General features: G+C 37.7%; 2 protein-coding genes across 2 annotated transcripts in view; one reads left to right on the top strand and one right to left on the bottom strand.

Annotated features, from left to right (window-relative positions):
• Positions 1–27,016, bottom strand: part of LOC146460115 (uncharacterized) — a 457,503-nt gene that overhangs the window by 350,742 nt on the left and 79,745 nt on the right. The gene's annotated exons all lie outside the window — the stretch shown is intronic.
• LOC146460122 (uncharacterized) lies at positions 428–26,876 on the top strand. The gene is made up of 4 exons (XM_085088298.1): positions 428–447; positions 885–936; positions 8,303–9,579; positions 22,551–26,876. The coding sequence occupies exons 3-4, from the start codon at positions 8,341–8,343 to the stop codon at positions 23,673–23,675; spliced, it is 2,364 nt and encodes a 787-aa protein (XP_084944424.1). The 5' UTR covers positions 428–447; positions 885–936; positions 8,303–8,340; the 3' UTR covers positions 23,676–26,876.

Genomic DNA, 27,016 nt, shown 5'->3' with positions numbered 1-27,016 from the left:
GAGGATTCGTAACTTACAGTACCCAGAAAACGGGGTTGTTAAGATATTTATTATATCTCCGAGGTTAATTGGGCAGGCGGGAAAGGAAAACTTCCAAATTTAGCGGGCCGTACGGTGAAATACAGCCCGCAAAATTGGCCAACCACACCGCACGTACTAATAAAAGTATGCAGGCGACTTTAATACCTAACATTTCCATTCTTTGTCTCTTTAACGAACCAGCCGTGAACTGCTACTAAAAATAGTTCGCGGGAAAAAACCGAGAAATAAAATTGTAAAAAAATTACTCCCCCGGCCGTAGAACTGGCGACCATTGACTCACTCCTCAGATCCAATTCACTGAAATCACAAGTCCAGTCCACCCACACTGGAGCGTCACTTTTTGCTTGTGATCGACGCTACCTTGTGATTGAGTGGCAAAGAAGTAAAAATTTCCTCTATTTGAAGGTAAGACAAACTATTTTCAGTGTTTCTCAAACGTAAATTATTTCTTTAGATGTTAGGATCCATTGATAGATATGAGCAAAGTGCAATTTCAACCGACGGATGATCGATAGAAGGTTTAGTCGTACGTCTTGCCCGCCGGGCGCCATTTTGAAAGTAGGGCATTGGGAACATTCTGCGATCGAGCTGTTTTTGTCGTCGTTTAACTTTGGCAAAGTCTGACTTCTAAAATATTGCTTCCTTTTAGCTGAAAGCGACATTTTCATAGGGGTTTTGCTGAGTTTTGATCAAAACTGCACAAAATATTTTCCATTCCTCGAACTGTGGAAATTCGAAGTTTGTTTTGTAGGACATAGAAGAACCTGAAATATCAGATGATTTTTTTCTTGATTGAAGAAACAACTGAAGTAACAGATTTTTGTTATCGATTTTTCCAAAAGAACGTGGAAGAACTTGAGAAAATTCGCCAACGTTTGCAAGTGATCATTTGTTGTAAGTACCAACAATATGATTTTGTTCACTTCTATGCTTATTTATTTACTTGATTTGTCAGCTAGTTAAACATAAGCTTATAAATTGTTCTGTTTCCTTTCCCGGCCTGACCGCTTTTTAATGTTCTTAATTAGTTGAGTTTAGATAATGCATTCTCGACAACAATATTGCAATGATAGTAAGAGTTAAATAAAATTACAAAATTTAAACACTTATCTCAAAAGTAAGTGGAAACGGGGGTGGGGGGGGGGGGGGGGTGGGGTGGCAGGAGAAAGGAACAGAACTTTCATCCCATCCGTTAAGAGAACTACTGTTTTGTGATATGTCATGAAATTCTAATAAACAGTTGCAAAGAAACAGTTCATTTCCACTAAAAAAAACAGTCACAATCTTTTGGTCAAAAGCTTTTGAGTTTTCACAGCAAAGATGAAAAACGTGCAAAAGGGCTTAGCTCTTCGTGAACTCACTTCCTTTGTTTGGTGATAAAAGAAAAAGGGTTCACAAACAACAAACTGAATTATTTTATGAACTAAACTGAACTTTGTGATCCATTGGATATGAAATTTAGGGATGGCTTTATCGACATCATATTTGCTTATCCCAACCCTATTGCATGCTTACTAGCATCATTAAATTAACCTGTCAAGCTTGGGCAAACTGTGTGCCAAATATCAAAATGCATATTTTTTCTCGTTTATTTTATTTTTCTGAAGGGTTCAATCATGTGTAGAGCACCCTGCCACGCTGCTCAATGATTTTCAAAAGTTTTGCCTAAAGTTTTCAGTGTTGTTGCAATGATCAGTCTGAGGTTTATATTGTTCTTCATCCAATCCGTCCTTGTATAGTTAGCTTCAACAACCATTATTTTACTTCAGTTAGCATTCATGAAATGCCTCTGTTTATTTTTTTGGCAAAGATTCAGCATAAATGCTGGCACCGTACTGAGTTGAACACAGCATGCATTTTTGTCATAGTTATTGTCAATAGTTTTGGAAGATATGAGGTCTTTGAACAATTCCAGGTGCTTAGAGTGCATCTAGCAGTCTAGTCCTTTGTTGAGTATTACGAATTGTGCGTGGGACCATTCTGAGCATGCTTACGGGTACTTTACGTTTGCTAAGAATGTCGCATTGGGAGGGCTTGCTGGATTATGACAATAATATAATAGGTGATACAAATTTTATTTTAACATCTTTGCTGACAACATATACTTCTTTTATGTACTACTGCTGATACAACCTAGAAAATAAGGTTCATTCCCTGATCATTTTTACAATAATTCTAGCAAACCACATGTGGTGATATTTATACAAGCTTTGTTTGAAAGAAAACATAATTTTGAGAGCTGAAAGTACACAGTAAATGATCAAAGATCGTGTCTGTGTCCCTTTAAGTAGCATGTTGGGAGAATTTGTTTAAACGTTACAAGAGCATTTTATCTTTGGTGAATATTTTCTTTATTCTCATCATGTTTATGTTTGATTAAGTGCTGACAGTGTAAGGAGAAATTAGATTCTGATCACCACAGGGACTTAAGGTGGTTTGGTGATTTTTAGGCCATTTTCACTGTGGTCAGAATATAACAAATATCAAGCCAAAAGGATTTAAAAAGGTAAACAGTTTTATCATTTACTGTAAGGAACTTGTGGAATTTGGACATTATGGGTGCCAATGAGAGTGCTACTTTAAGCTAAATCGCTCATTGCTGAAAGGGGATAAAAACATTTGTTGCAGAAATTTTATTATATTTAGGCATAACAAACTTACTAGCACAGTCTGCAGAGTTTCCAATCCCTGGAGCTTAAAAATAGGGAGATTGCCAAATTCACGTTCCCTAGGGGATGTTTTCATAGATCACAAATTTTAGCTGTCTCTTGTGTTAATTTTTCTGCAAAATTTTCCTTGGACATGAATCTTCTCACTAAAAAAATTCCCCTTGAACTGAACCTTTGTTTATTAGTTATTTTGTGACAAACTCAAAGTCTTTTTGATGTCAACTGATTCCAAATGGGTCACTCCATCCTCCAGTACCACCTTAAGGTGTTTAGTATTGAGCAATAATTTACTGGTAGTGCTGCCTGGTGTCAGCCTTTAAGAATCATACTACATGGAACAGAATGTTCAGCCAACAGATATTTTCTATGTCAAATGGGGACTTCCAAAACTATTTTCCATTCCACATAGAACTCACTGCAAACAAATGTACATATATTATTTTGTTATCATGACATTAAGGTATTGTTTTAGATATAATTTGGTCACTTCATGTGTGAAACATTGTCAGTAATAGTGCTTCAGGATGATCCTGTTTAATAAGAACGAAATTATCTGCATGGATTTTAGACCATTGTTAGTAGTTTTTCAATGCACAGGCTTTCCATGCCCACTGAACCATTTAAGCCCCAGTATCAGTGTGCATATTCTCCGCACCTTTTTTATTATATTTTGTATGCTACTGGTTGGGAGAATTTGTTTAAGCATCAAGGCACTTTACCTTTGGTGATGTTTCCTTAATTTTCGTGGCCTGTTTGTTTGATTAAGTAGCAATTATTACTCCGCTATTATGCCATTTCACCAAATAAGGTCAAGAGAATGTGCAAAATATAAGACCATAATACACTGTAGTGTCCTGGGGGCCATTTCTCGAAAGTCCCGGTAAGTTACCGGACCCGATAAGTATATAATTTTTAAATGTTTTTTTTTTTTTCGTCGATTACACAGTGATTACAGGCATGGCACTTGGCCAATGTTTTCATAGAATTATAAGATTTTAAAGTTTAGTATTCACAGCTAACAAAAACTGACTTGTGTTAAGAAACATTTGTCCCCAAAGACACTTATCGGGCCCGATAAGTTACCGAGTCTTTCGAGAAATGGGCCCCTGGTTTGACCGGTTTACAACAGAGCGAATACGGACAAAGACATTTCACTGGTTTTCTGTTTTGTTTACTTCATTTGCACGCACCAAAACTGATGGACAGACACATAATGCCAGGTGTATTTCAACACTCTTTCTAGAAAAGGGAAGCCAAAAAAATCTTTTTGTAGTGGAAGTAATATATCAAACACAAGAAGGTGTGTTTCATCAGATATCCAAACACTGAGAAGTAGGTTGAAAAAATGAGGCGCAGCCGAGTTTTTTTAAACAACTTCAAGGTGTTTGGATATCTGATGAAACGCACTTTCAAGTGTTTGATATGGCTTTTCAAATGATCAATAATTCTTGGTGAAATTCAAGGCTAGAGTTGGCAAAATTTAATGGTAATTAGGAACACATATCCAAACCACAGTCACAATAGTGATTTTCTTTGTTTTCTCTTAATGAATTATTAATGAGTTTGAGAATAATTAATCTCTTATTCTATGGTTTTACCAAGTGGACATTTTGCTGATTGCTCATATTTTCCTTGCCCCTTTGGGGCTTGGAAAAAATACCACACAACTGGCAAAATATCTACGCATTTTATATGTAAAACCATCAGATAAGGTTTATATTGTGAAGAGAAATTATATGTTGATCACTGTATAGGGACTAAAAGGGTTAAAGACTTTGTTAGGACAAAAATACAAAATATTTCCCAACAGTAATAATAGTTAACAAAAATATTATTCACCACGGCTCGGTAAATATGCACCACTTTCACCAACACCGAGTTGAATAACTGTTTTAGTATATACATTGTACCACACAAGCTGAATAACTAGCAGACCAAACACTTCCTCTATTTTTGACAGTATACCGACAAGTGGTGGGAAATTTGAAAATCTCGCGTGATGCATGGTAAGCGATTTCTTATAATTTGTAGAAAGTTCCGTCTTGCTTTCTTGCAAACGAATAAAACTTTTGGAGCCACTTGTTTAGTTGCTCTGCTTTCATTTCTTCAATTGTCTTTTAAATTCATCTTGGTGTTGAAACCATGCTGCCAAACATTAGATATTTCATTGTTTACATTGTAATTATAGTGCTCGGCAGTTTTCGTAAACAAGGCACTGTATTTTCATTTTTCACCTTCGAATGAAGTTGGAAAGATTAAATAACTTGCCATTTTTGTAATTTTTGTAACAGCTGCCTCGTTTATCGAAATATTAACCGTCATGAGTAATTAAGACTATGAAAATCCTTGCACTTTTAAGTCTGTCTGTCTTAAATGTATTAAGTGTCGTAGTCTTGCTCAGCTTGGGTCACACCCAGATTGGTCTCCTTTAGGGGTTTAATTTAAAATTTCTGATGAGCATCCCCGCCTCTTTTGTATGAGAGTCCCACCCCAGGGAATAAATCAGACCAAATTATCAATGTTGCTTTGAGATTCTAAATGAACTTTCCACCACCTGTGCGTCCTAGCAGGGCCTGAAATAAATAGCTCATGGACTACTCCTCACCGTCAGTTACAATAGTTTTAAAATAACTGTCAAAATTCCTTGCGCTGATTGGCTCGTAGCTATTGTCTATAAGAGTACAGACAGTAAAAATGATGTCAGATGTAATGTGTGCGCTTTCTCAATGGAAAATAAAGAAAATTCCACTCTTGTTTTTTTCATGTTATTATAAAAAGCAAACCAACGGCCGTTTTCTAAGATCTATATGGCTATAAGAGTATAGACCATAGAAAACTGCCATTGGTTTGTTAATTTTAGAAGGATTCTGAAGCTGTAACTCATGACTGAGGCATAAGGGGCCAAATTTGTATGACATGTAGTAATTTACAACAAATAATTGATGAAGTCATATTTTGCAATACTTTAGTGCTAGCTTGTTATGATCACAGGGCACTTAACACAGTTGGTGCTACCGTATGCTGTATCACAACAGGATAAACATTTTGTTACCAGTACATGTACTCGTTCATTGATCATGACTCAATTGCGAGACAAACGATTAATTAGAGCTCACTTCAAACCATTATTAGGTAATTTGTCCACTGTAAAGAGATTTAAGAGCTGATGTTTTCAGCATTAACCCTTGTCAGAGTGAATAAGTATTCAGAAGGCCTGTGGATAAGCATTTTTCTGCTTCTGCTTGTGACTCTGAAACAATTATTGCGAGAAAATGGCAACCTTCTTTTTCCATTTCCTTTCATTGTGCATATGCCACTCATTGACATTCCAATCCTGCAGTTGGCCGGATGTTTGTCCCATAAACCTAGTTTAATGCCTGGCCCACCTTAGCTCCCACGAGTCTCCTGTAGCTCAGTGGTAGAGCCTCTGAACTAGTAATCGGAAGGTCTTGGGCTCAACTCCTGATAGGAGCACTCGGAATTTATTTTTCCAAGTTTGCCTGTGTCATTTCTGAATAATACTATTACATCATTTTCCTTCTTTTTCTTGATATTTTTTTTTTCTCAATGACAGTGGCATAGTCATAAAAAAGAAAAAAAATAGAAGTTCTTCCAACAGGAGTTGAACCTATGACCTTCTGATTACTAGTTAGGATTCTCTACCACTGAGCAACATGTACAAACGACTCAGGGGAGTTAGCCATTAAACTAGGTTCATGTGACAAACATTCTGCATACTGCTAGGATTTGAATGTTGATGAGTGGAATATGTCAAGGAAATGTAACATTACATTTTAAGCCTACAATTACAGCCATGCTTGCCTGCTCTGAAAATAGTCTAGTCATTTCCTTATGATGATGCAAAAGTTATACCAAGAATTTATGAAAAGGATTACTGAGATGCAAGGAGATGCTTGAATAGGGAAAAAGTTATTGTGATCAAAATTTTACCTTTCCTTGTATCTTTAGTATTTGAAAGTATACGAGAAAAGTACTACCCATGCCACATTTTGGGTTGTAATTCCAAACAGAGCCTCGATTATTTCAAGCGTGATTATTTCCACATTCCTTTTTTACAGGCATTATTCAATTTCTGTCAGTGAACCACACAGACAGTTAGGCCCAGTAGAATGTGAAGTCATGTTATCCCTTCACTTCACTGAGAATAAACCCCATTGTCTTTAGAACTGAAATCAGAGCCATATTTGGTATAAATAGGGAAGAACTTGAGCATTTCAATTACTTTTCCTCACTTTTTTCTCACTTGCGTACAAGATGATAAGATGAAATCATGAGAAGGAAGATGCTGGACAAAATTTCTGAGCTCAAGCAGCTGCTGTTAGAGTAAAGGGAGAGTGGTCTGAATGATATTATTCCTTGCATTTTAAGGTCAAAATATTACCTTGAAGCCCATAAATCTTTCGATTTTTGTCGCAGTAGCGCTTTAATTTTGCTTATTATGTAACTCCAAGCTGCTCTCCCTACATTCCCGACAGAAACTACACCAACAATGTCATGTTCAGCCAGCTTTGTCCCTGTATACTCAAGGGTTCGAAGTTGTATATCAAACACAAGAAGGTGTGTCTCGTCCTTTATCGAAACACTGAGAAGTAGGTTGAAACGACTTTTGAGGTGTTTGGATATCTGATGTATTACACTTTCGAGTGGTTGATATGGCTTCTCAAATGATGAATAATTCTTGGAGGAATTCAAGACTAAAGTTAGTAAAATTTCATGGTAAGTAGGAACACATATCCAAACCATGGTCACAGTAGAGATTTCCTTTGTTTTCTCTTGATGATTAATTAATGAGTTTGAGAAGGTGAGAGAAAAGATCATACAAGAAATGCTAGACTTGGAAATACTATATTTTTTTCTTTGAAACTTGTCTGTTCTCAGTGCAATTGGGCTGTTTTGCTAGATCCTTGCTACTTGCCTCAAGGCCCATTTTCTATCCCCTAAAGTATTTCAAAAATGACCACCCATATCAAATCTGCAGCTATTGAAATGTTTGCTGTGTCAATTATCCGTGAACAGTGAATAATGTTAACGAAGAATTATTTACAGCAACAAGCACCCAGTGCTCCACAAAATTTTTAGTTATTAATTTCTTACTGATCAATGATCATTGTCGTTGGCAAAACTCACTCATTAATTAACATACCATTCTTTCATGTGTATTGATTGGTGAGTGATATAATTAATAATTATTGTTATTGATTCTCAGCTCAGCAGATTTATATGACTAAAGGAAATATTAAAGGAGAAAACTCAATTGCAATAAGAAGTCACATTAAAACATTTTCAATCAGATGTTATTTTATGTCTCAGATCTTCAATATTATTAACCTTTACATAGAGATTTACCCCTGAAACAACTTTCCTGTAAATCAGCAAACCTTGTAACCTTTGCAGTGCAATATGGATATCAGTTTTTATCATGAACACTCTATTCACTTTAATTCAATTAATTTTCTCTGAACTGAACTTATTTTATGCAGACACCCGTTATTATGGACACCCTCTGGTCCTGAAAGTGTTCATATCGGGGTTTGACTTTATTCCAAAAGTTGTTTTTAATTTCTTTTCAGGAGTTAAGAAGGGGAAGCAGTGTGTGTCAAGGTTATTCATGGATCAAAGACAAGCAGGCAGTCTGAGGACACTTGAAAGAGTTTACACTGAAGACAAGCATTATGAATGCAACCAATGCAACAAGCGTTTCAGCGAAGCAGGACGTCTAAAGACCCATGAAAGAGTCCATACCAGAGAGAAGCCTTTCAAATGTAAACAGTGTGGCAAGTGTTTTATTGCAGCAGGAACGCTAAGGATTCATGAAAGAGTCCATACTGGAGAGAAGCCTTATGAATGTAAACAATGTGATAAGTGTTTCAGTCAAGCAGGAGTTCTAGCGAGACATAGAAGAGTCCATACTGGGGAGAAGCCATATGAATGCAAACAATGTGGCAAGCGTTTTAGTCAAGCACGACATTTAGAGATTCATAAAAGAGTTCATACTGGAGAGAAGCCTTATGGATGCAAACAGTGTGGCAAGTGTTTTACTCAAGAAGGAGACTTAAGGAGACATGAAAGAGTCCATTCTGGAGAGAAGCCTTATGAATGCAAACAGTGTGGCAAGTGTTTCACTCAAGGACGAGATCTAAGGGAACATGAAAGAGTCCATCATGCTGGAGAAAGTTCTTATGAATGCAAACAGTGTGGCAATTGTTTCAGTAAAGGGGCAGATCTAAGAAGACATGAGAGAGTCCATACTGGAGAGAAGCCTTATGAATGCAAACAGTGTGGCAAGTGTTTTAGTCAGGCAGGAAATTTATGGAGGCATGAAAAAGTTCATACTGGCGAGAAGCCTTACGAATGCAAACAGTGTGGTAAGTGTTTCAGTCAAGGAGGAGAGCTAAGGGCACATGAAAGAGTCCATACTGGAGAGAAACCTTATGAATGCAAACAATGTGGCAAGTGTTTTAGTGAATCAGGAAGCCTTAGGAAACATGAACGAATCCATACTAGAGAGAAGCCTCATGAATGCAATCAGTGTGGTCAGTGTTTTAGCCAAGCAGGACATCTAAAGAGACATGAAAGAATCCATAGTGTAGAGAGGCCTTACAAATGTAAACAGTGTGGCAAGTGTTTTATTGCAGCAGGAACGCTAAGGATTCATGAACGAGTCCATACTGGAGAGAAGCCTTATGAATGCAATCAGTGCGGCAAGTGTTTTAACCAAACAGGACATCTAAAGAAACATGAAAGAGTCCATACTGGGAAGAAACCTAGGAATGAAAACAGTGTGGCAAGTGTTTTGGTGAAGGAAGAGTCCATAAAGATGCTGCAAATTGTAGTAGAGATAACATACTGACACAAACCTCTTTTTTGGAAAATCTTCAGTCAAACCATTGTCAACATCTGTTGGATTAGTCAATAGGAGCTCAGCAGTGAGGCGCTTTTTCTTTAACACTATGAAAATCACATGACAAGTTATGAACATCAGTCTCTTGACTTCTCTGCTTTGTCATCTCCATGTCTTTTATTATCGTAGTGCCAAGTTTAAAAAATGCGATGTTTGCTGGTGAAGTATTGGTCACATTTGACTTGATATGAAACCAAAGTCAAGGGAGCATGAAGGGTCCATTGAAGTCGAGCTCTTAGCGGAAGTGAGGTTCATGTATTTGAGTCTTGCGCAGAACTGCCCTTTCTCAGTTATGAACACAGCTTAAGCAGGACGTTCAGGCTTGAACGGGATTTTAAGCCATAGACAAAAAAGTTATGGTTTCGAGTCCCTTTCAAATCCTGAATTTGTTCCGGCTTTAAGTTTGCCTTCATAATTGCGGTGGCCCTTAATTCATTTAATCTTTCGTTCGGTGTTTGTATATTGACATTTTTCATATATTTTACTTCGTGTGTTGTTGTATTAGTTCCTTGTCCGCCCTTAGTATTTAAAGTGTTGTACTGGAATTGGTCATTTTGTTACAAAGGCCTTGTATTTGCAGTAGTTTCCTTTGCTGTTGCTCTTGACCAAGAACAGTTAAAAATCGTGATTATGAGCATCTGCAGCAAAACGATGCGTGTTGTCCCTACGTGGATAACAAATAATCGAATAATCTTTATTATGCTTTTTTGATCTGTTCTATCGCATTTTGAAAACAAAAATGCGAGAACTTGGAAAAAGGTAGCCTAACATGTTTCAAGTTTCAATCCGACCTACTCTGTCCCTAGCAAGAGGTTCTGACTCGACAGTTTTATTGCACTAGGGTGATAATTTATAACAAAACTAGACAATTATTTTATGTTACTACTGACAGACAAACATCTGTGGGTTTTGAAAAGACATCAAATTCGCGTGATACTTCCCTTTTAAATCAGAACATTAAGCTGCGCAAAGCGGGGAGTAAAAAGTCAGAAAATTTTGAAATCTAGAGGCTCAGAAATGATCTTGTAATCTTTTTCCGTGGCATTTTTCTGCAGAAAAGTCAATCTTGGGCAAGTGTAGAAGTTCACTGTTTTTATTACTTAGCGATGCTGGTCCCAAGTTAATAACCATCTGCTTTTAAAGCATTCAAATGTTATAACACGTAGTTTACCAATAAAATGAATCCACGAGAGTTTCCAACGTTTATGGATTTTATACTGTATAATTAGGAGACGTCTTATCAATTATCTGTTTCGATACACTCTTGCTTATGTTTTTCAACTTTGAGACAGCCATCTCTTATACTTATAGGACTAAGAAGTCACTAACTTTCACGATTAAGAGTGGTAAACCTCTCCTTTTACAGTTAAAAAAGTGAAAGTTTTTTTCCCGTCGTTTATTCTTTACTGAAAACTAAGGCAATCCGTTTGTGGCCAGAGGCATCCCATCTCTTTAAAACAGAACTGCTGTCAATTTCCGTTGGTTTATGAATGTACGCTAAAGCAAGCCCGTTCAGACTAACGGCCTCGCATTACATGAGCCTTGCTTGTTCGGAACCAGGTTTAAAGCCTTCTCAGTGGGCTGAATCGAAGGAACGCTCGCATGAACAGGAGCCAACTGGAAGGGTCAAAAGAAGCTGTAAAATGGTCGATATGTTTGGATAGATTTCTTCAGTAAAGGGTATGCAGGATTAGGTCTCCTATCTAGAGACAGAAGTTGCTTCCGTCAAGGATATGCAGAAAACCCTTGACGGGATATTTTCACACATGGAAGAAAATGCCAAATTTGTGGACGAAAAAATCAGAAAGCTCGAGGGCGGACGAGGGAAAGGACGAGGTGAGCGAATGCCGCAAGCAAATCCTTCACCTTGAGACATATAGCCGGAGGGAGAACCTAAAGTTTGAAGGTATACCAGAATAAGCAGAAACACCCGGTGAACAAAACAAAAATATCGAACGAAGACACGAATAATGTACTGGTAACTTTATAAAAGATGTCCTGTGAATCGAAGACGCGAATGATATCGAATTTCAGCGAGTGCATAGGATGGGAAAACCAAAGAAGGACGGACGCGGAAGTCGTACAATCATCGCGCGTTTCCTAAGATTTCCAGATAGAGAGCGGGTTTTTAATGCGGTCGAAAGCTTAAAAGCACTGATTATAAGATGTTTGAGAACATTAATATTCGCAATGTAAAGTTGCACGACTAAGAAAAAAGCAAATGGACAACTTAAAGAAAGCTAGGAAGGATGGAAACTCCCGTTTTTTTAGTAAAGCTGAGCCGGATAAGCTATGTATCGACGGGAAATATGTTAAAATGTAATTCTTTATTGATATGCACTACAATTTTGCAGGCAATAGGAGAACTGAATCCAGCAGTCCATAGACACTTTTGTCAATTTCGTCATATATGGAACACCCGTGAAAAAGATACGAGGAGTAGAAACTTGTTGAATCACCACCAGCATTCCCATGTCCGGCAAAAAATTAAAATCAACAGATTTATTGAATGAAACGCAGCAACAGATAAAATTAGATACAAAAAATCACACACGACAAGTATGTGCATACCTCTTACTAACCGATTTCGAGGTCCGTATTGTAAGTTACAGATCGAGTTTTTTTTCTCTTTGATTTATGGCCCAAACGCGAAGTGCGCGGTATCTGAAGTCAACGGGGAAAACGAGGATCCGTAACTTATAGTACCCAGAAAACGAGGTTGGTAAGATATTTATTATATCGCTGAGGTTAATTGGGCAGGCGGGAAAGGAAAACTTTCAAATTTATCGGGCCGTACAGTTAAATAAAGCCCGCAAAATTGACTAATCACACCGCACGTACAAATAAAAGTATGCAGGCGACTTTGATACCTAACATTTCCATTCTTTGTCTGTTTAACGAACCAGCCGTGAACTGCTACTAAAAAGAGCTCGCGGAAAAAAAAACGAGAAATGTCTGGAAAGTTCAAAACACGATTGGACCCTTTGGCACAGCTACATCCCTCCACTTTTTTTTTTAACCCTTTTCCTAGCCTGCGAACGCAGACGTATTTCCGGCTTTCGAGATTCTGAGAGGATCTCGACAGCCGGAAATATGTCTGCGTTCACAGGCTACCCTTTTCCTAGTTCCAAACATTTCCAATCCATGAACTTTTTCAGAAGCGATGTTTTATGAAAATTATTTGACAACGAATTTCCATACAAACACTGTTATTTCAAGACTTTTTTGCCTACTCGACTCGTCAAAGTGGCGTCGAAAACCGTGATAATACCTATTGCGGACACCCTCGCGACCGCGAGTTAGCCCGTATTAAATACATAGTAGCATAGTGGGAATTTATTTTTGCCGGAAATTTAGTTGCTGTCCACAAGATCGGGTTGTCAAGTACGACAATAAAATTGTAAAATTGTAAAAATTTACTCCCCCGGCCGTAGAACTGGCGACCACTGCCTCACTCCTCCGATCCAATTCACTGAAATCACAAGTCCAGTCCACCCACACTTGACTGAGTAGCCGCGTCTGTAGTGATCGATTCTACCTTGTGATCGAGTGGCAAAAAAGTAAAATTTCCTCTAATTGAAGGTAAGACAAACTATTTTCAGAGTTTCTCAAACGTAAATTATTTATTTAGGTGTTTGGATCCATTGATAGAAATGAGCAAAGTGCAATTTCAACCGGCAGATGATCGATAGAAGGTTTAGTCGTACGTCTTGCCCGCCGGGCGCCATTTTGAAAGTAGGGCATTGGGAACATTCTGCGAGCTGTTTTTGTCCTCGTTTAACTTTGGCAAAGTCTGACTTCTAAAATATTCGCTTTCTTTTAGCTGAAAGCGACATTTTCATAGGGGTTTTGCTGAGTTTTGATCAAAACTGCACAAAATATTTTCCATTCCTCGAACTGTGAAAAATTCGAAGTTTGCTTTGTAGGACATAAAAGAACCTGAAATATCTGATGATATTTTCTTGATTCAAGAAACAACTGAAGTGACAGATTTTTTTTATCAATTTTTCCAATAGAACGTGGAAGAGCTTGAGAAAATTCGCCAGTGATCATTTGTTGTAAGTACCATGCAACAATATGATTTTTGTTCACTTCTATGCTTATTTATTTACTAATGATTTGTCAGCTAGTTAAACATAAGCTTATAAATTGTTCTGTTTCCTTTCCCGGCCTGACCGCTTTTTAATGCTCTAAATTAGTTGAGTTTAAATAATGCATTCTCGACAACAATATTGCAATGATAGTAAGAGTTAAATAAAATTACAAAATTTAAACACTTATCTCAAATAAGACAAAAGTAAGTGGAAACGGGGGGGTTAAGAGAACTACTGTTTTGTGATATGTCATGAAATTCTAATGAACAGTTGCAAAGAAACAGTTTATTTCCACTAAAAAACAGTCAATCTTTTGGGCAAAAGCTTTTAATTGAGTTTTCACAGTAAAGATGAAAAACGTGCAAAAGGGCTTAGCTCTTCGTGAACTCACTTCCTTTGTTTGGTGATAAAAGAAAAAGGGTTCGCAAACAAGAAACTGAATTATTTTATGAACAAATTAAACTGAACTTTGTTAAATTTATGAAATTTAGGGATCGCTTTTTTGACGTCATATTTGCTTATCACAACCCTATTGCATGCTTACTTGCATCATTAAATTAACCTGTTAAGCTTGGGCAAACTGTGTGCCAAATATCAAAATGCATATTTTTCTCGTTCTTTTATTTTTCTTGAAGGGGCACAATCACATGTAGGGCACCCTGCCACACTGCTCAATGATTTTCAAAAGTTTTGCCTAAAGTTTTCAGTGTTGTTATAATAATAATAATAATAATAGTAATTGAAAATATAGTAATGGTTCATTCCCTGATCGTCTTTACAATAGCCCACTTTGAAAATGAGTGATGGCCTGGGTCGAGAGTAACTGCCCAAGTGATTGTGGGATTGTTTGGGGGGACGCAAAAATGCGAAGATAATAGCCAACGTCCCCCCAAACCTTCCCACAATCGCTTGGGCAGCTACTCTCGACCCAGGCCATCACTCTTTTTCAAAGTGGGCTATAATTCTAGTAAACCACATGTGGTGAATTACACAAGCTTTATTTGAAAGAAAACAGAATTTTGATGATATGATCAAAGATCGTGCCTGTGTCCCTTTAAGTAACATGTTGGGAGAATCTGTTTAAACGTTACAAGAACATTTTATCTTTGGTGAATATTTTCTTTATTCTCATCATGTTTATGTTTGGTTAAGTGCTGACAGTGTAAGGAGAAATTAGGTTCTGATCACCACAGGGGCTTAAGGTGGTTTGGTGATTGTTAGCCCATTTTCACTGTGGTCAGAATATGACAAATATCAAGCCAAAAGGGTTTAATAAGATAAACATTTTTATCATTTACTGTAAGGAACTTGTGGAATTTGGGGAATTACGGGTGCCAATGAAAGTGCTACTTTAAGCTAAATCGCTCATCGTTGAAAGGGGATAAAAACATTTGTTGCAGAAATTTTATTATATTTAGGCATAACAAACTTACCAGCACAGTCTGCAGAGATTCCAATCCCTGGAGCTTAAAAAAAGGGAGATTTTTCCCCGGGGTATTCCTCACCCTCCCACCCCCCAACCTAACATCAGAATCTGAGTCACCTTCCAGCCAGGTCATGAAATCTCTTTTTCACCTCGTGGTTTTTTTCTATTCGCCACAAGCGTTTAAGAACATGGGCTCTGTGGAAGAGAATATTCACCACAGTCTCTTTGCGAAAGCAGCTGGACGGGATATAAGGGCTCCCCCTGCGATGTGATCGAAAAACGCATTTTGGAAGAAAGTTGAGATCATTTTCTTATAACCCTTTAACCCCCAACGCATAACGACATTTTCTCAAGATCCAAGACTACAGACTCAATGTTCGTGTATGATATATGTATGATATACCATTTTAAAGCTACTTATGAGTGTAGTTCATAACTGATATAATTATGAATGAGAAAAGTTATGGCTTTGAGATAAATGGCCTTAAAAACATAAAAATTTTAAAGTTCAAAAACGTCCCAATCCTTGTGTATATTAGGTATACCTCTAAACAATAGCTCATTTTGCAGTTTTTGACATGTTCATTAATGTGTGAGATGTACTAAGACCCACAACTTCTAGGGGAAAAAAGTTGAAAAGTTATTTGGTGGTCATCCATAGCACATATGGGAAGGGGTGAAGTCTTTATCCTTTTAATGGGTAGATCTTCACAAGATCATCTCAAGAATTCACAAGACCATGTCAAGAATTCATAGAAATCTGTCAAATATTGAAAGAGTTATGGAATTACTGTATGTGCCAATTGGCACTCTTGGCCGTTAAAGGGGATATTGACCCATTTACCATTTTAATCGCTCAAAGGAAATGTTTTTTTTTTTTAATATTTCCCCTTGATTTTCAAATAAATGGTAGGAAAAATCACAAGATTTTGGTAAATGTAGGGAGACAGGGACATTGCACCAAAAATCGGAAGACTCCCAGTTAAATCGGGAGGGTTGGAAACTCTGAGTCCGCCACAGGAACTTAGAAAGTAAACTTTTATGAAGAAAAACTTGAAATTGTTATTTAAGTGAATGCATTACCTTGTCACGCAACCAGTACCTGGAACATCTCATGGCAGACAGTGCTAAAAACTTTCATTATTATAATTATATATTTGAAAGCTGCCAAGTATTGTAGCATGTTCTTGTCATAAGCATCTAAATTGTACAAGACACACCATAAGTTTTCACAAATTCTACTCTAATCGATTCTGGCATGAGTTTTTCCTTGCGGTAATATGTTATTACAGCAGTAAATTGCCAAATGTAGCTGTACATGTATATAGTTTTGCTGCCCTTGTAAAGGGAGTTTGTTTTCCCACAAAACCAAAGACTAGCATCAGACAATAATAATGACACCTTTCCCAGCAACGGATGTCGTGTGGTGCTGTGTTGACATATTTATTTCATTTGTGTTGCAAGCATTGGATTTATCCCATGAAATACAAAAGATCTTCTGCTTTACATGATAAAAAAAGGCTTCAACAGCTGTTTATCAATACTGGGTTGCATTTTGCATAGGACTAGATTATGATTTTGGCAGCCTGTTACCTTTATTGTCATGCAGCAATGGCTAGTGATTAGGTGTCACATAATGTAACTTCCTTCGCTTTGTCTTCATAGATAAATATGTTGCAATACATTTCTTCTGCTGAAATACATGTACTGATTTAGTTAATGAAAGGATGGTACCGGTTACTTGTAATTGGCCATGTTTGAACAAGCATGAATAAGGCACATTAAGGCTGATTAAGCTGAGGGTGTGCCTTAAATAATTTTGAAGTTGAAACTAAACATCCAAACTACCAAATTCACATTCCCTAGGGGATGTTTTCATAGATCGCAAATTACAATTTTAACTGTCTCTTGTGTTAATTTTTCTGCAAAATTTTCCTTGGACATGAAACTTCTCACTAAAAAAATTTTCCTTGAACTGAACCTTTGTTTATTGGTTATTTTGTGACAATCTCAATGTCAACTGATTCTAAATGGGTCACTCCATCCTCCAGTACCACCTTAAGGTGTTTATAGTATTGAGCAATAATTTAGTGCTGCCTAGTGTCAGCCTTGAAAAATCATACCACATAGAACAGAATGTTCAGCCAACAGATCTTTTCTATGCCAAATGGGGATTTCCAAAACTATTTTCCATTCCACATAGAACTCACTGGCAAACAAATGTACATATATTATTTTGTTATCATGACATTAATTGAAGGTTATTTGTTTTAGGTATAATTTGTTCACTTCATGTGTGAAACATTGTCAGTAATAGTGCTTCAGGATGACCCTGTTTAATAGGAACAAATTATCTGCATGGATTTTAGACCATTGTTAGTAGTTTTTCAATGCACAGGCTTTCCATGCCCACTGAACCATTTAAGCCCCAGTATCAGTGTGCATATTCTCCGCGCCTTTTTTATTATATTTTGTATGCTACTGGTTGGGAGAATTTGTTTAAGCATCAAGGCACTTTACCTTTGGTGATGTTTCCTTAATTTTCGTGGCCTGTTTGTTTTATTAAGTAGCAATTATTACTCCGCTATTATGCCATTTCACCAAATAAGGTCAAGAGAATGTGCAAAATATAAGACCATAATACACTGTAGTGTCCTGGGGGCCGTTTCTCGAAAGTCCCGGTAAGTTACCGGACCCGATAAGTATATTTTAAATGTTTTTTTTTTTCGCCGATTACACAGTGATTACAGGCATGGCACTTGGCCAGTGTTTTCATAGAATTATAAGATTTTAAAGTTTATTATTCACAGCTTACAAAAACTGACTTGTGTTAAGAAACATTTGTCCCCAAAGACACTTATCGGGCCCGACAAGTTACCGGGTCTTTCGAGAAATGGGCCCCTGGTTTGACCGGTTTACAACAGAGCGAATATGGACAAAGACATTCCACTGGTTTTCTGTTTTGTTTACTGCATTAGCAGGCACCAAAACTGATGGACAGACACATAATGCCAGGTGTATTTTAACACTCTTTCTAGAAAAGGGAAGCCAAAAAAATCTTTTTGTAGTGGAAGTAATATATCAAACACAAGAAGGTGTGTTTCATCAGATATCCAAACACTGAGAAGTAGGTTGAAAAAACGAGGCGACTAGTTTTTTTAAACAACTTCAAGGAGTTTGGATATCTGATGAAACGCACTTTCAAGTGTTTGATATGGCTTTTCAAATGATCAATAATTCTTGGTGAAATTCAAGGTTAGAGTTGGCAAAATTTAATGGTAATTAGGAACGCATATCCAAACCACGGTCACAATAGTGATTTTCTTTGTTTTCTCTTCATGAATTATTAATGAGTTTGAGAATAATTAATCTCTTATTCTATGGTTTTACCGAGCGGACATTTTGCTCATTGCTCATATTTTCCTTGCCCCTTTGGGGCTTGGAAAAAATACTACACAACCGGCAAAATATCTACGCATATTATATGTAAAACCATCAAATAAGGGTTATATTGTGAAGAGAAATTATATGTTGATCACTGTATAGGGACTAAAAGGGCTAAAGACTTGGTTCGGACAAAAATACAAAACATTTCCCAACAGTAATAATAGTTAACAAAAACATTATTCACCATGGCTCGGTAAATATGCACCACTTTCACCAACACCGAGTTGAATAACTGTTTTAGTATATACATTGTACCACACAAGCTGAATAACTAGCAGACCAAAAACTTCCTCTATTTTTGACAGTATACCGGCAAATGGTGGGAAATTTGAAAATCTCGCGTGACGCATGGTAAGCGATATCTTATAATTCGTAGAAAGTTGCACCTTGCTTTCTTGCAAACAAATAAAACTTTTGGAGCCACTTGTTTAGTTGCTCTGCTTTCATTTCTTCAATTGTCTTTTAAATTTATCTTGGTGTTAAAACCATGCTGCCAAACATTAGATGTTTCATTGCTTACATTGTAATTATAGTGCTCGGCAGTTTTCGTAAACAAGGCACTGTATTTTCATTTTCACCTTAGAATGAGGTTGGAAAGATTAAATAACTTGCCATTTTTGTAATTTTTGTAACAGCTGCCTCGTTTATCAAAATAATAACCGCCTTGAGTAATTAAGACTATGAAAATCCTTGCACTTTTAAGTCTGTCTGTCTTAAATGTATTAAGTGTCGTAGTCTTGCTCAGCTTGGGTCACACCCAGATTGGTCTCCTTCAGGGGTTTAATTTAAAATTTCTGATGAGCATCCCCGCCCCTTTTGTATGAGAGTCCAATCCTTAGGGAATAAATCAGACCAAATTGTCAATGTTGCTTTGAGATTCTAAATGAACTTTCCACCACCTGTGCATCCTAGCAGGGCCGGAAATAAATAGCTCATGGACTACTCCTCACCGTCAGTTACAATAGTTTTAAAATAACTGTCAAAATTCCTTGCGCTGATTGGCTCGTAGCTATTGTCTATAAGAGTACAGACAGTAAAAATGATGTCAGATGTAATGTGTGCGCTTTCTCAATGGAAAATAAAGAAAATTCCACTCTTGTTTTTTCCATGTTATTATAAAAAGCAAACCAACGGCCGTTTTCTAAGATCTATACTCTTATAGGCCATAAAATGTCAAAACTTGGCAGGGAAACCACTCACCTATGGATTGTGGTTCCACTTGAGTTTTGAACATTTTTTTACTTCATTTTATGGCTATAAGAGTATAGACCATAGAAAACTGCCATCGGTTTGTTAATTTTAGAAGGATTCTGAAGCTGTAACTCATGACTGAGGTATAAGGGGCCAAATTTGTATGACAGGTAGTAATTTACAACAAATAATTGATGAAGTCATATTTTGCAATACTTTAGTGCTAGCTTGTTATGATCACAGGGCACTTAACACAGTTGGTGCTACCGTATGCTGTATCACAACAGGATAAACATTTTGTTACCAGTTCATGTACTCGTTCATTGATCATGACTCAATTGCGAGACGAACGATTAATTAGAGCTCACTTCAAACCATTATTAGGTAATTTGTCCACTGTAAAGAGATTTAAGAGCTGATGTTTTCAGCATTAACCCTTGTCAGAGTGAATAAGTATTCAGAAGGCCTGTGGATAAGCATTTTTCTGCTTCTGCTTGTGACTCTGAAACAATTATTGCAAGAAAATGGCAACCTTCTTTTTCCATTTCCTTTCATTGTGCATGTGCCACTCATTGACATTCCAATCCTGCAGTTTGCCGGATGTTTGTCCCATAAACCTAGTTTAATGCCTGGCCAGCCTTGGCTCCCACGAGTCTCCTGTAGCTCAGTGGTAGAGCCTCTGAACTAGTAATGGGAAGGTCTTGGGCTCGACTCCTGATAGGAGCACTCGGAATTTATTTTTCTGAGTTTGCAAAAAAATAGAAGTTCTTCCAACAGGAGTTGATTCTATGACCTTCTGATTACTAGTTAGGATTCTCTACCACTGAGCAACATGTACAAACGACTCAGGGGAGTTAGCCATTAAACTAGGTTCATGTGACAAACATTCTGCATACTGCTAGGATTTGAATGTTGATGAGTGGAATATGTCAAGGAAATGTAACTGTAACATTACATTTTAAGCCTACAATTACAGCCATGCTTGCCTGCTCTGAAAATAGTCTAGTCATTTCCTTATGATGATGCAAAAGTTATACCAAGAATTTATGAAAAGGATTACTGAGATGCAAGGAGATGCTTGAATAGGGAAAAAGTTATTGTGATCAAAATACTGTGATCAAAATTATACCTTTCCTTTTATCTTTAGTATTTGAAAGTATACGAGAAAAGTACTAACCATGCCACATTTTGGGTTGTAATTCCAAACGGAGCCTCGATTATTTCAAGCGTGATTATTTCCACATTCCTTTTTTACAGGCATTACTCAATTTCTGTCAGTGAACCACACAGAGAATTAGGCCAAGTAGAATGTGAAGTCATGTTATCCCTTCACTTCACTGAGAATAATTCCCATTGTCTTCAAAACTGCCACGCTTTAGAACTGAAATCAGAGCCATATTTGGTATAACTAGGGAAGAACTTGAGCATTTCAATTACTTTTCCTCACTTTTTTCTCACTTGCGTACAAGATGATAAGATGAAATCGTGAGAAGGAAGCCGCTGGACAAAATTTCTCAGCTCAAGCAGCTGCTGTTTGAGTAAAGGCAGAGTGGTCTGAATTATATTTTTCCTTGCATTTTAAGGTCTAAATATTACCTTGAAGCCCATAAATCTTTCGATTTTTGTCGCAGTAGCACTTTCATTTTGCTTATTATCTAGCTCCAGCTGCCCTCCCTACATCCGTGACAGAAACTACACCAACAATGTCATGTTCAGCCAGCTTTGTCCCTGTATACTCACTGGTTCGAAGTTGTATATCAAACACAAGAAGGTGTGTTTCGTCCTATATCGAAACACTGAGAAGTAGGTTGAAACGACTTTTGAGGTGTTTGGATGTCTGATGCATTACACTTTCAAGTGGTTGATATGACTTCTCAAATGATCAATAATTCTTGGAGAAATTTAAGGCTAAAGTCAGTAAAATTTTATGGTAAGGAAGAACACATATCCAAACCATGGACACAGTAGAGATTTCCTTTGTTTTCTCTTGCTGAATAATTAATGAGTTTGAGAAGGTGAGAGAAAAGATCAAACAAGAAATGCTAGAATTGGAAATAATATATTTTTTTCTTTGAAACTTGTCTGTTCTCAGTGTAATTGGGCGGTTTTGCTAGATCTATGCTGCTTGCCTCGAGGCCCATTTTCTATTCCCAACAGTATTTCAAGAATGACCACCCATATCAAATCTACAGTTATTGAAATGTTTGCTGTGTCAATTATCCGTGAACTGTGAATAATGCTAACGAAGAATTATTTACAGCAACAAGCACTCAGTGCTCCACAAAATGTTTAGTTATTAATTTCTCACTGATCAATGATCATCGTCGTCATACCATTCTTTCATTTGTATTGATTGGTGAGTGATATAATTAATAGTTATTGTTATTGATTCTTACCTCAGCAGATTTATATGACTAAAAGAAATATTAAAGAAAAAAACTCAATTGCAATAAGGAGTCACATTAAAAAATTTTCAATCTGATGTTATTTTATGTCTAAGACGTCTGAAACAACTTTCCTGTTAATCAGCAAACCCTGTAACCTTTGCAGTGCAATATGGATATCGGTTTTTATCATGAACACTCTAGTCACTTTAGGTTAATCAATTTTCTCTGAACTGAACTTATTGCATGCAGACACCCGTTATTATGGACACCCTCTGGTCCTGAAAGTGTGGATATCGGGGTTTGACTTTATTCCAAAAGTTGTTTTTAATTTCTTTTCAGGAGTTAAGAAGGGGAAGCAGTGGGTGACGGTTATTCATGGATCAAAGACAAGCAGGCAGTCTGAGGACACTTGAAAGAGTTTATACTGAAGAGAAGCATTATGAATGCAACCAATGCAACAAGCGTTTCAGCGAAGCAGCACGTCTAAAGACACACGAAAGAGTCCATACCAGAGAGAAGCCTTACGAGTGTAAACAATGTGGGAAGTGTTTTATTGCAGCAGGAACGCTAAGGATTCATGAAAGAGTCCATACTGGAGAGAAACCTTATGAATGTAAACAATGTGATAAGTGTTTCAGTCAAGCAGGAGTTCTAGCGAGACATAGGAGAGTCCATACTGGAGAGAAGCCATATGAATGCAAACAATGTGACAAGCGTTTTAGTCAAGCAGGACATTTAGAGATTCATAAAAGAGTTCACACTGGAGAGAAGCCTTATGGATGCAAACAGTGTGGCAAGCGTTTCACTCAAGGACGAGATCTAAGGGAACATGAAAGAGTCCATCATGCTGGAGAAAAGCCTTATGAATGCAAACAGTGTGGCAATTGTTTCAGTAAAGGGGCAGATCTAAGAAGACATAAGAGAGTCCATACTGGAGAGAAGCCTTATGGATGCAAACAGTGTGGCAAGTGTTTTAGTCAGGCAGGAAATTTATGGAGGCATGAAAAAGTTCATACTGGCGAGAAGCCTTACGAATGCAAACAGTGTGGTAAGTGTTTCAGTCAAGGAGGAGAGCTAAGGGCACATGAAAGAGTCCATACTGGAGAGAAACCTTATGAATGCAAACAATGTGGCAAGTGTTTTAGTGAATCAGGAAGCCTTAGGAAACATGAACGAATACATACTAGAGAGAAGCCTCATGAATGCAATCAGTGTGGTCAGTGTTTTAGCCAAGCAGGACATCTAAGGAGACATGAAAGAATCCATAGTGGAGAGAGGCCTTACAAATGCAAACAGTGTGGCAAGGGTTTTATTGCAGCAGGAACGCTAAGGATTCATGAACGAGTCCATACTGGAGAGAAGCCTTATGAATGCAATCAGTGCGGCAAGTGTTTTAACCAAACAACACATCTAAGGAAACATCAAAGAGTCCATACTGGAAAGAAACCTAGGAATGAAAACAGAGTGGCAAGTGTGTTAGTGATAGAAGAGTTCTAAGGAAAGATGAAAGAGTCCATAAAGATGCTGCAAATTGTAGTAGAGATATATCAACTACCTAACCTCTATTTTGCAAAACCCTCAGTCAGACCATTATCACAAACATATCTGCTGGATTTGTCAAGAGGAGGTTGGCAGCGAGGCGCTTCTTCTTCCTGAACACTATGAAAATCACATGACAAGTTATGAACACCAGTCTCTTCACTTCTCTATTATGTCATCTCCATGTCTTTTATTATCGTAGTGCAAAGTTAAAAAATGCAATATTTGCTGGTGAAGTATTCGCCACATTTGACTTGTTATGAAACCAAAGTCAAGAAAGGATGAAGCTTCCAATGAGGTCGAGCTATTAACGGCAGTGAGTTTCATGTATTCGAGTCTTGCGCAGAACGGCCCTTTCTCAGTTGTAAACACAGCTTAAGCAAGACGTTCAGGCTTGAACGGGATTTTAATCCATAGACAAAAAAGTTTTGGGTTTGAGTCCCTTTCAAATCCTGATTTTTGTCCGGCTTTAAGTTTGCCTTAAATTGTAATGAGTGACAACCAACTAAACAGGCGAAACTAGGCGTGGCGCAGGGGATTCGGTTTTATGCGTTCGACAAAAAAAAAGAACGTTAACATATTCTAGACTTCCAGTTACTATAAAAGCGGAAAAGTTCCACATTCCCGTAAGGACACCACAATGAACCTTACCCCGCTAGAGGCTCCCCCCGGGAAACTATGTGTACTTCAAATATCGTTGATGTCTCGGCCCGGTCTCAATCGGGCAACTGTCCGTGCTTCTGACGTCGATTTTGCTTGCTCAATCGGCAAACATTCACGTTTGTATTTTTAGACCGGACTTTGACCTTGCTCTGTGGATTACATATTGGCATTTCGTACTCAACTAGTTATTGCTGCGAGGTTGTGTTTTCAAACGATAAAGAAGAGTCATTCTGTCGTGTTAAAGGGGAAGTCTCATAGGGTTTTTGACCTGTTTGGTTAAAAATGGTAAAATAAGACCTTCACATAGCTAGAAAAGAATTTTAGAACAACGAGAGGAAAGAGATCAACTCAATTCTTGATTTGTTCCAGCGCATTTTGAAAACAAAAATGCGAGAACTTGAAAAACGTTAGCCTAACATTTTTCAAGTTTCAATCCATTCCGACCCATTCTGTCTCTAGCAGTAGGCTCCAACTCGACAGTTCTATTGCACTAGGGTGATAATTTACATCGAAGCTGGACAACTATGTTATGTTTCTGTTGACAGACGAACATATTTGGGTTTTTAAATGACATCAAATTCGCGTGATACTTTCCCTTTGAATCAGAACATTAAGCTGCGCAAAGCAGGGAGACTTCGTGTCATATAACAACCAAATTCAGAGAAATGTGATTACGGGACAAGGAGGAACAAATTAGAAGGGATGGCTAATTTCTCTTATCCTGTTGTAGCCTGTGAACAGGCTCCCAAGAGGGACATACGGGCAGATAAAAATCCGCAAGCGGAGTTTCCCAGTAACCGAGCTCAATTTTTTTCTGCTCACTATGTCCCACTTGGGAGCCTGTTCGCAGGCTACAATAGACAAACAAAATTAGTTGCCCCTTGTCCCATTATCACATTTCTCTCCATTTGGTCTACGATTCCGAAGAAATTGAACGAACCGTTTTCGCGTCACGAATTCAGGGGGCGTAGGTACCAAATACGCACGTAAGTACACAACCCCGTTCTCAGGGTCTGTCTCTGTCTCTCTCACTGCAGGTTGGTGTGTATGTTGTTGTTCAAATTTATCTTTGGTTAAAATTTTATTTTCCATTGTTTCAAACTCATTATCATACATTACCATACCCACGAAGCTTTATTACGCGCCTAAAGAGCGACCGACTAGCGAACGAACCCTGATAAAAGGGAGCTTAAGCAACGACGACGGCAACGACAACGCTGCAAAACAATAGGTGTAATGAGCAAAAACAATCGCTCTGGCCGTGCGTTTTAAATCGTGGTACATTTCTTTACCGTCCTCTGCAAAACAACAACGTGAAATGACCACATTTAAGGTTTTGTGGGGAACGTGAACGCACGACGGTGAATTTTTCATTTTCTCTCTTAACTTGTACGCTACTCCTACCAATTTGGTTCCGCGATAGTTCGCCATTTTTGTAAAAGTTGAGCGAGTTGAAATAATCGCGAAGTAGCACAAATGAAATAAAGACATACTTTCGGGTGACGTTTTCGTTCCCGTTGCCGTCGTCGTTGCTTAAGCTCCCTAAAGTCTATTACGGACGGTGCCTACTCTGAATGAGGAATTATTTTTGCACTGTTTATAAACATGCGGGGAAAACAGATCTAGGCGATGTTAATGGAATCCAAATTTAAAATTGGGGGTGACCACGCATTTTCGAGAGATTTAAGTTAAGCAACAATAATTCTAAAAAGCTGTATAATATAAAGTGAATGTAAGTCGTTTTTTTTCCCCAAATTGAACCTTTGTTATCCCTTGAAAATGCATGGTTACCCCCAATTTTCTTTTTGAATACCAAGAGCACCAATCTCGTTCCCAGAGCCGCTGGATAAGGGTAACGTGGGCTTTGGGTACGAGAGCTAAGGAAGATCTTAGATAACAAGGACTGGAACCAGGTTTATGAGCCCTTCGGTTTTCGCGAAAACATGGCTTTGGTGGGGGGTGTCTATTCTCGCGGACTCACAAACCTGGTTCCAGTCCTTGTTATTTAAGGATTTTCACTTGCTAATATCTGCTTTCTGCGCATAGTTTTAAACCGCGCAAAAATATCCCTGTATAAGAAGGCACCACCCACCATTCTCGTCCCCAGAACCGCCTGGTCCTCTTAGCCACTGGAGGCTGGACAAGAGGACCAAGAGGCTCTGGGGACACAGGATTACGCAAGTCCTAGATTCTAGAACTTCCGGTATTTATGTATGAAGTCTTGAAATGTCATTAAACAAGAGTTTTCGGTCTGTAAATTGCATCTTATTCAGGACACTTACTGTTCCGATCATACTCAGAGGGTAAATTATACTGGGGAAATCATGCTTACCTTGGGTGGCGTAACTAGCGCAAATTTGTTCCCGGAAAAATAACCGTCATTATTACTGCACCAAATAGAGCCTATTGTTTAGTTTTAACTTAAATATTTAAGTTATTTAGACTTTTCAGTACTTTGTTCTACCAGAAAGAAAAGTATACTTTTACAAAATTGAATGTGAATTATGAGAATCTTAAGATTTTAAAACATATGATCGTTATGAGTCATGATTACTTGTCGAACTGTTTTGCTTAAGTCAAAAAGTGATAAAGGAAAGGTTCAAAGATAAAAACTCAACAGTCCTTTATTCACTTTT

This window comes from Pavona decussata, unplaced genomic scaffold (genome assembly GCF_977016875.1).
Source record: "Pavona decussata unplaced genomic scaffold, jaPavDecu1.1 SCAFFOLD_214, whole genome shotgun sequence".
NCBI classification, from domain to species: domain Eukaryota; kingdom Metazoa; phylum Cnidaria; class Anthozoa; order Scleractinia; family Agariciidae; genus Pavona; species Pavona decussata.
Note: the sequence above shows the minus strand (reverse complement) of the source record. Positions and strands in the feature narration are given on the sequence as shown.

Coding starts and splice junctions, on each gene's coding strand:
- LOC146460122 (XM_085088298.1), top strand. CDS start 8,341: ATGGATCAAAGACAAGCAGGCAGTCTGAGGACACTTGAAAGAGTTTAC. Junction 9,580..22,550: donor TTGTAGTAGAGATAACATAC/TGACACAAACCT, acceptor GGGTGACGGTTA/TTCATGGATCAAAGACAAGC.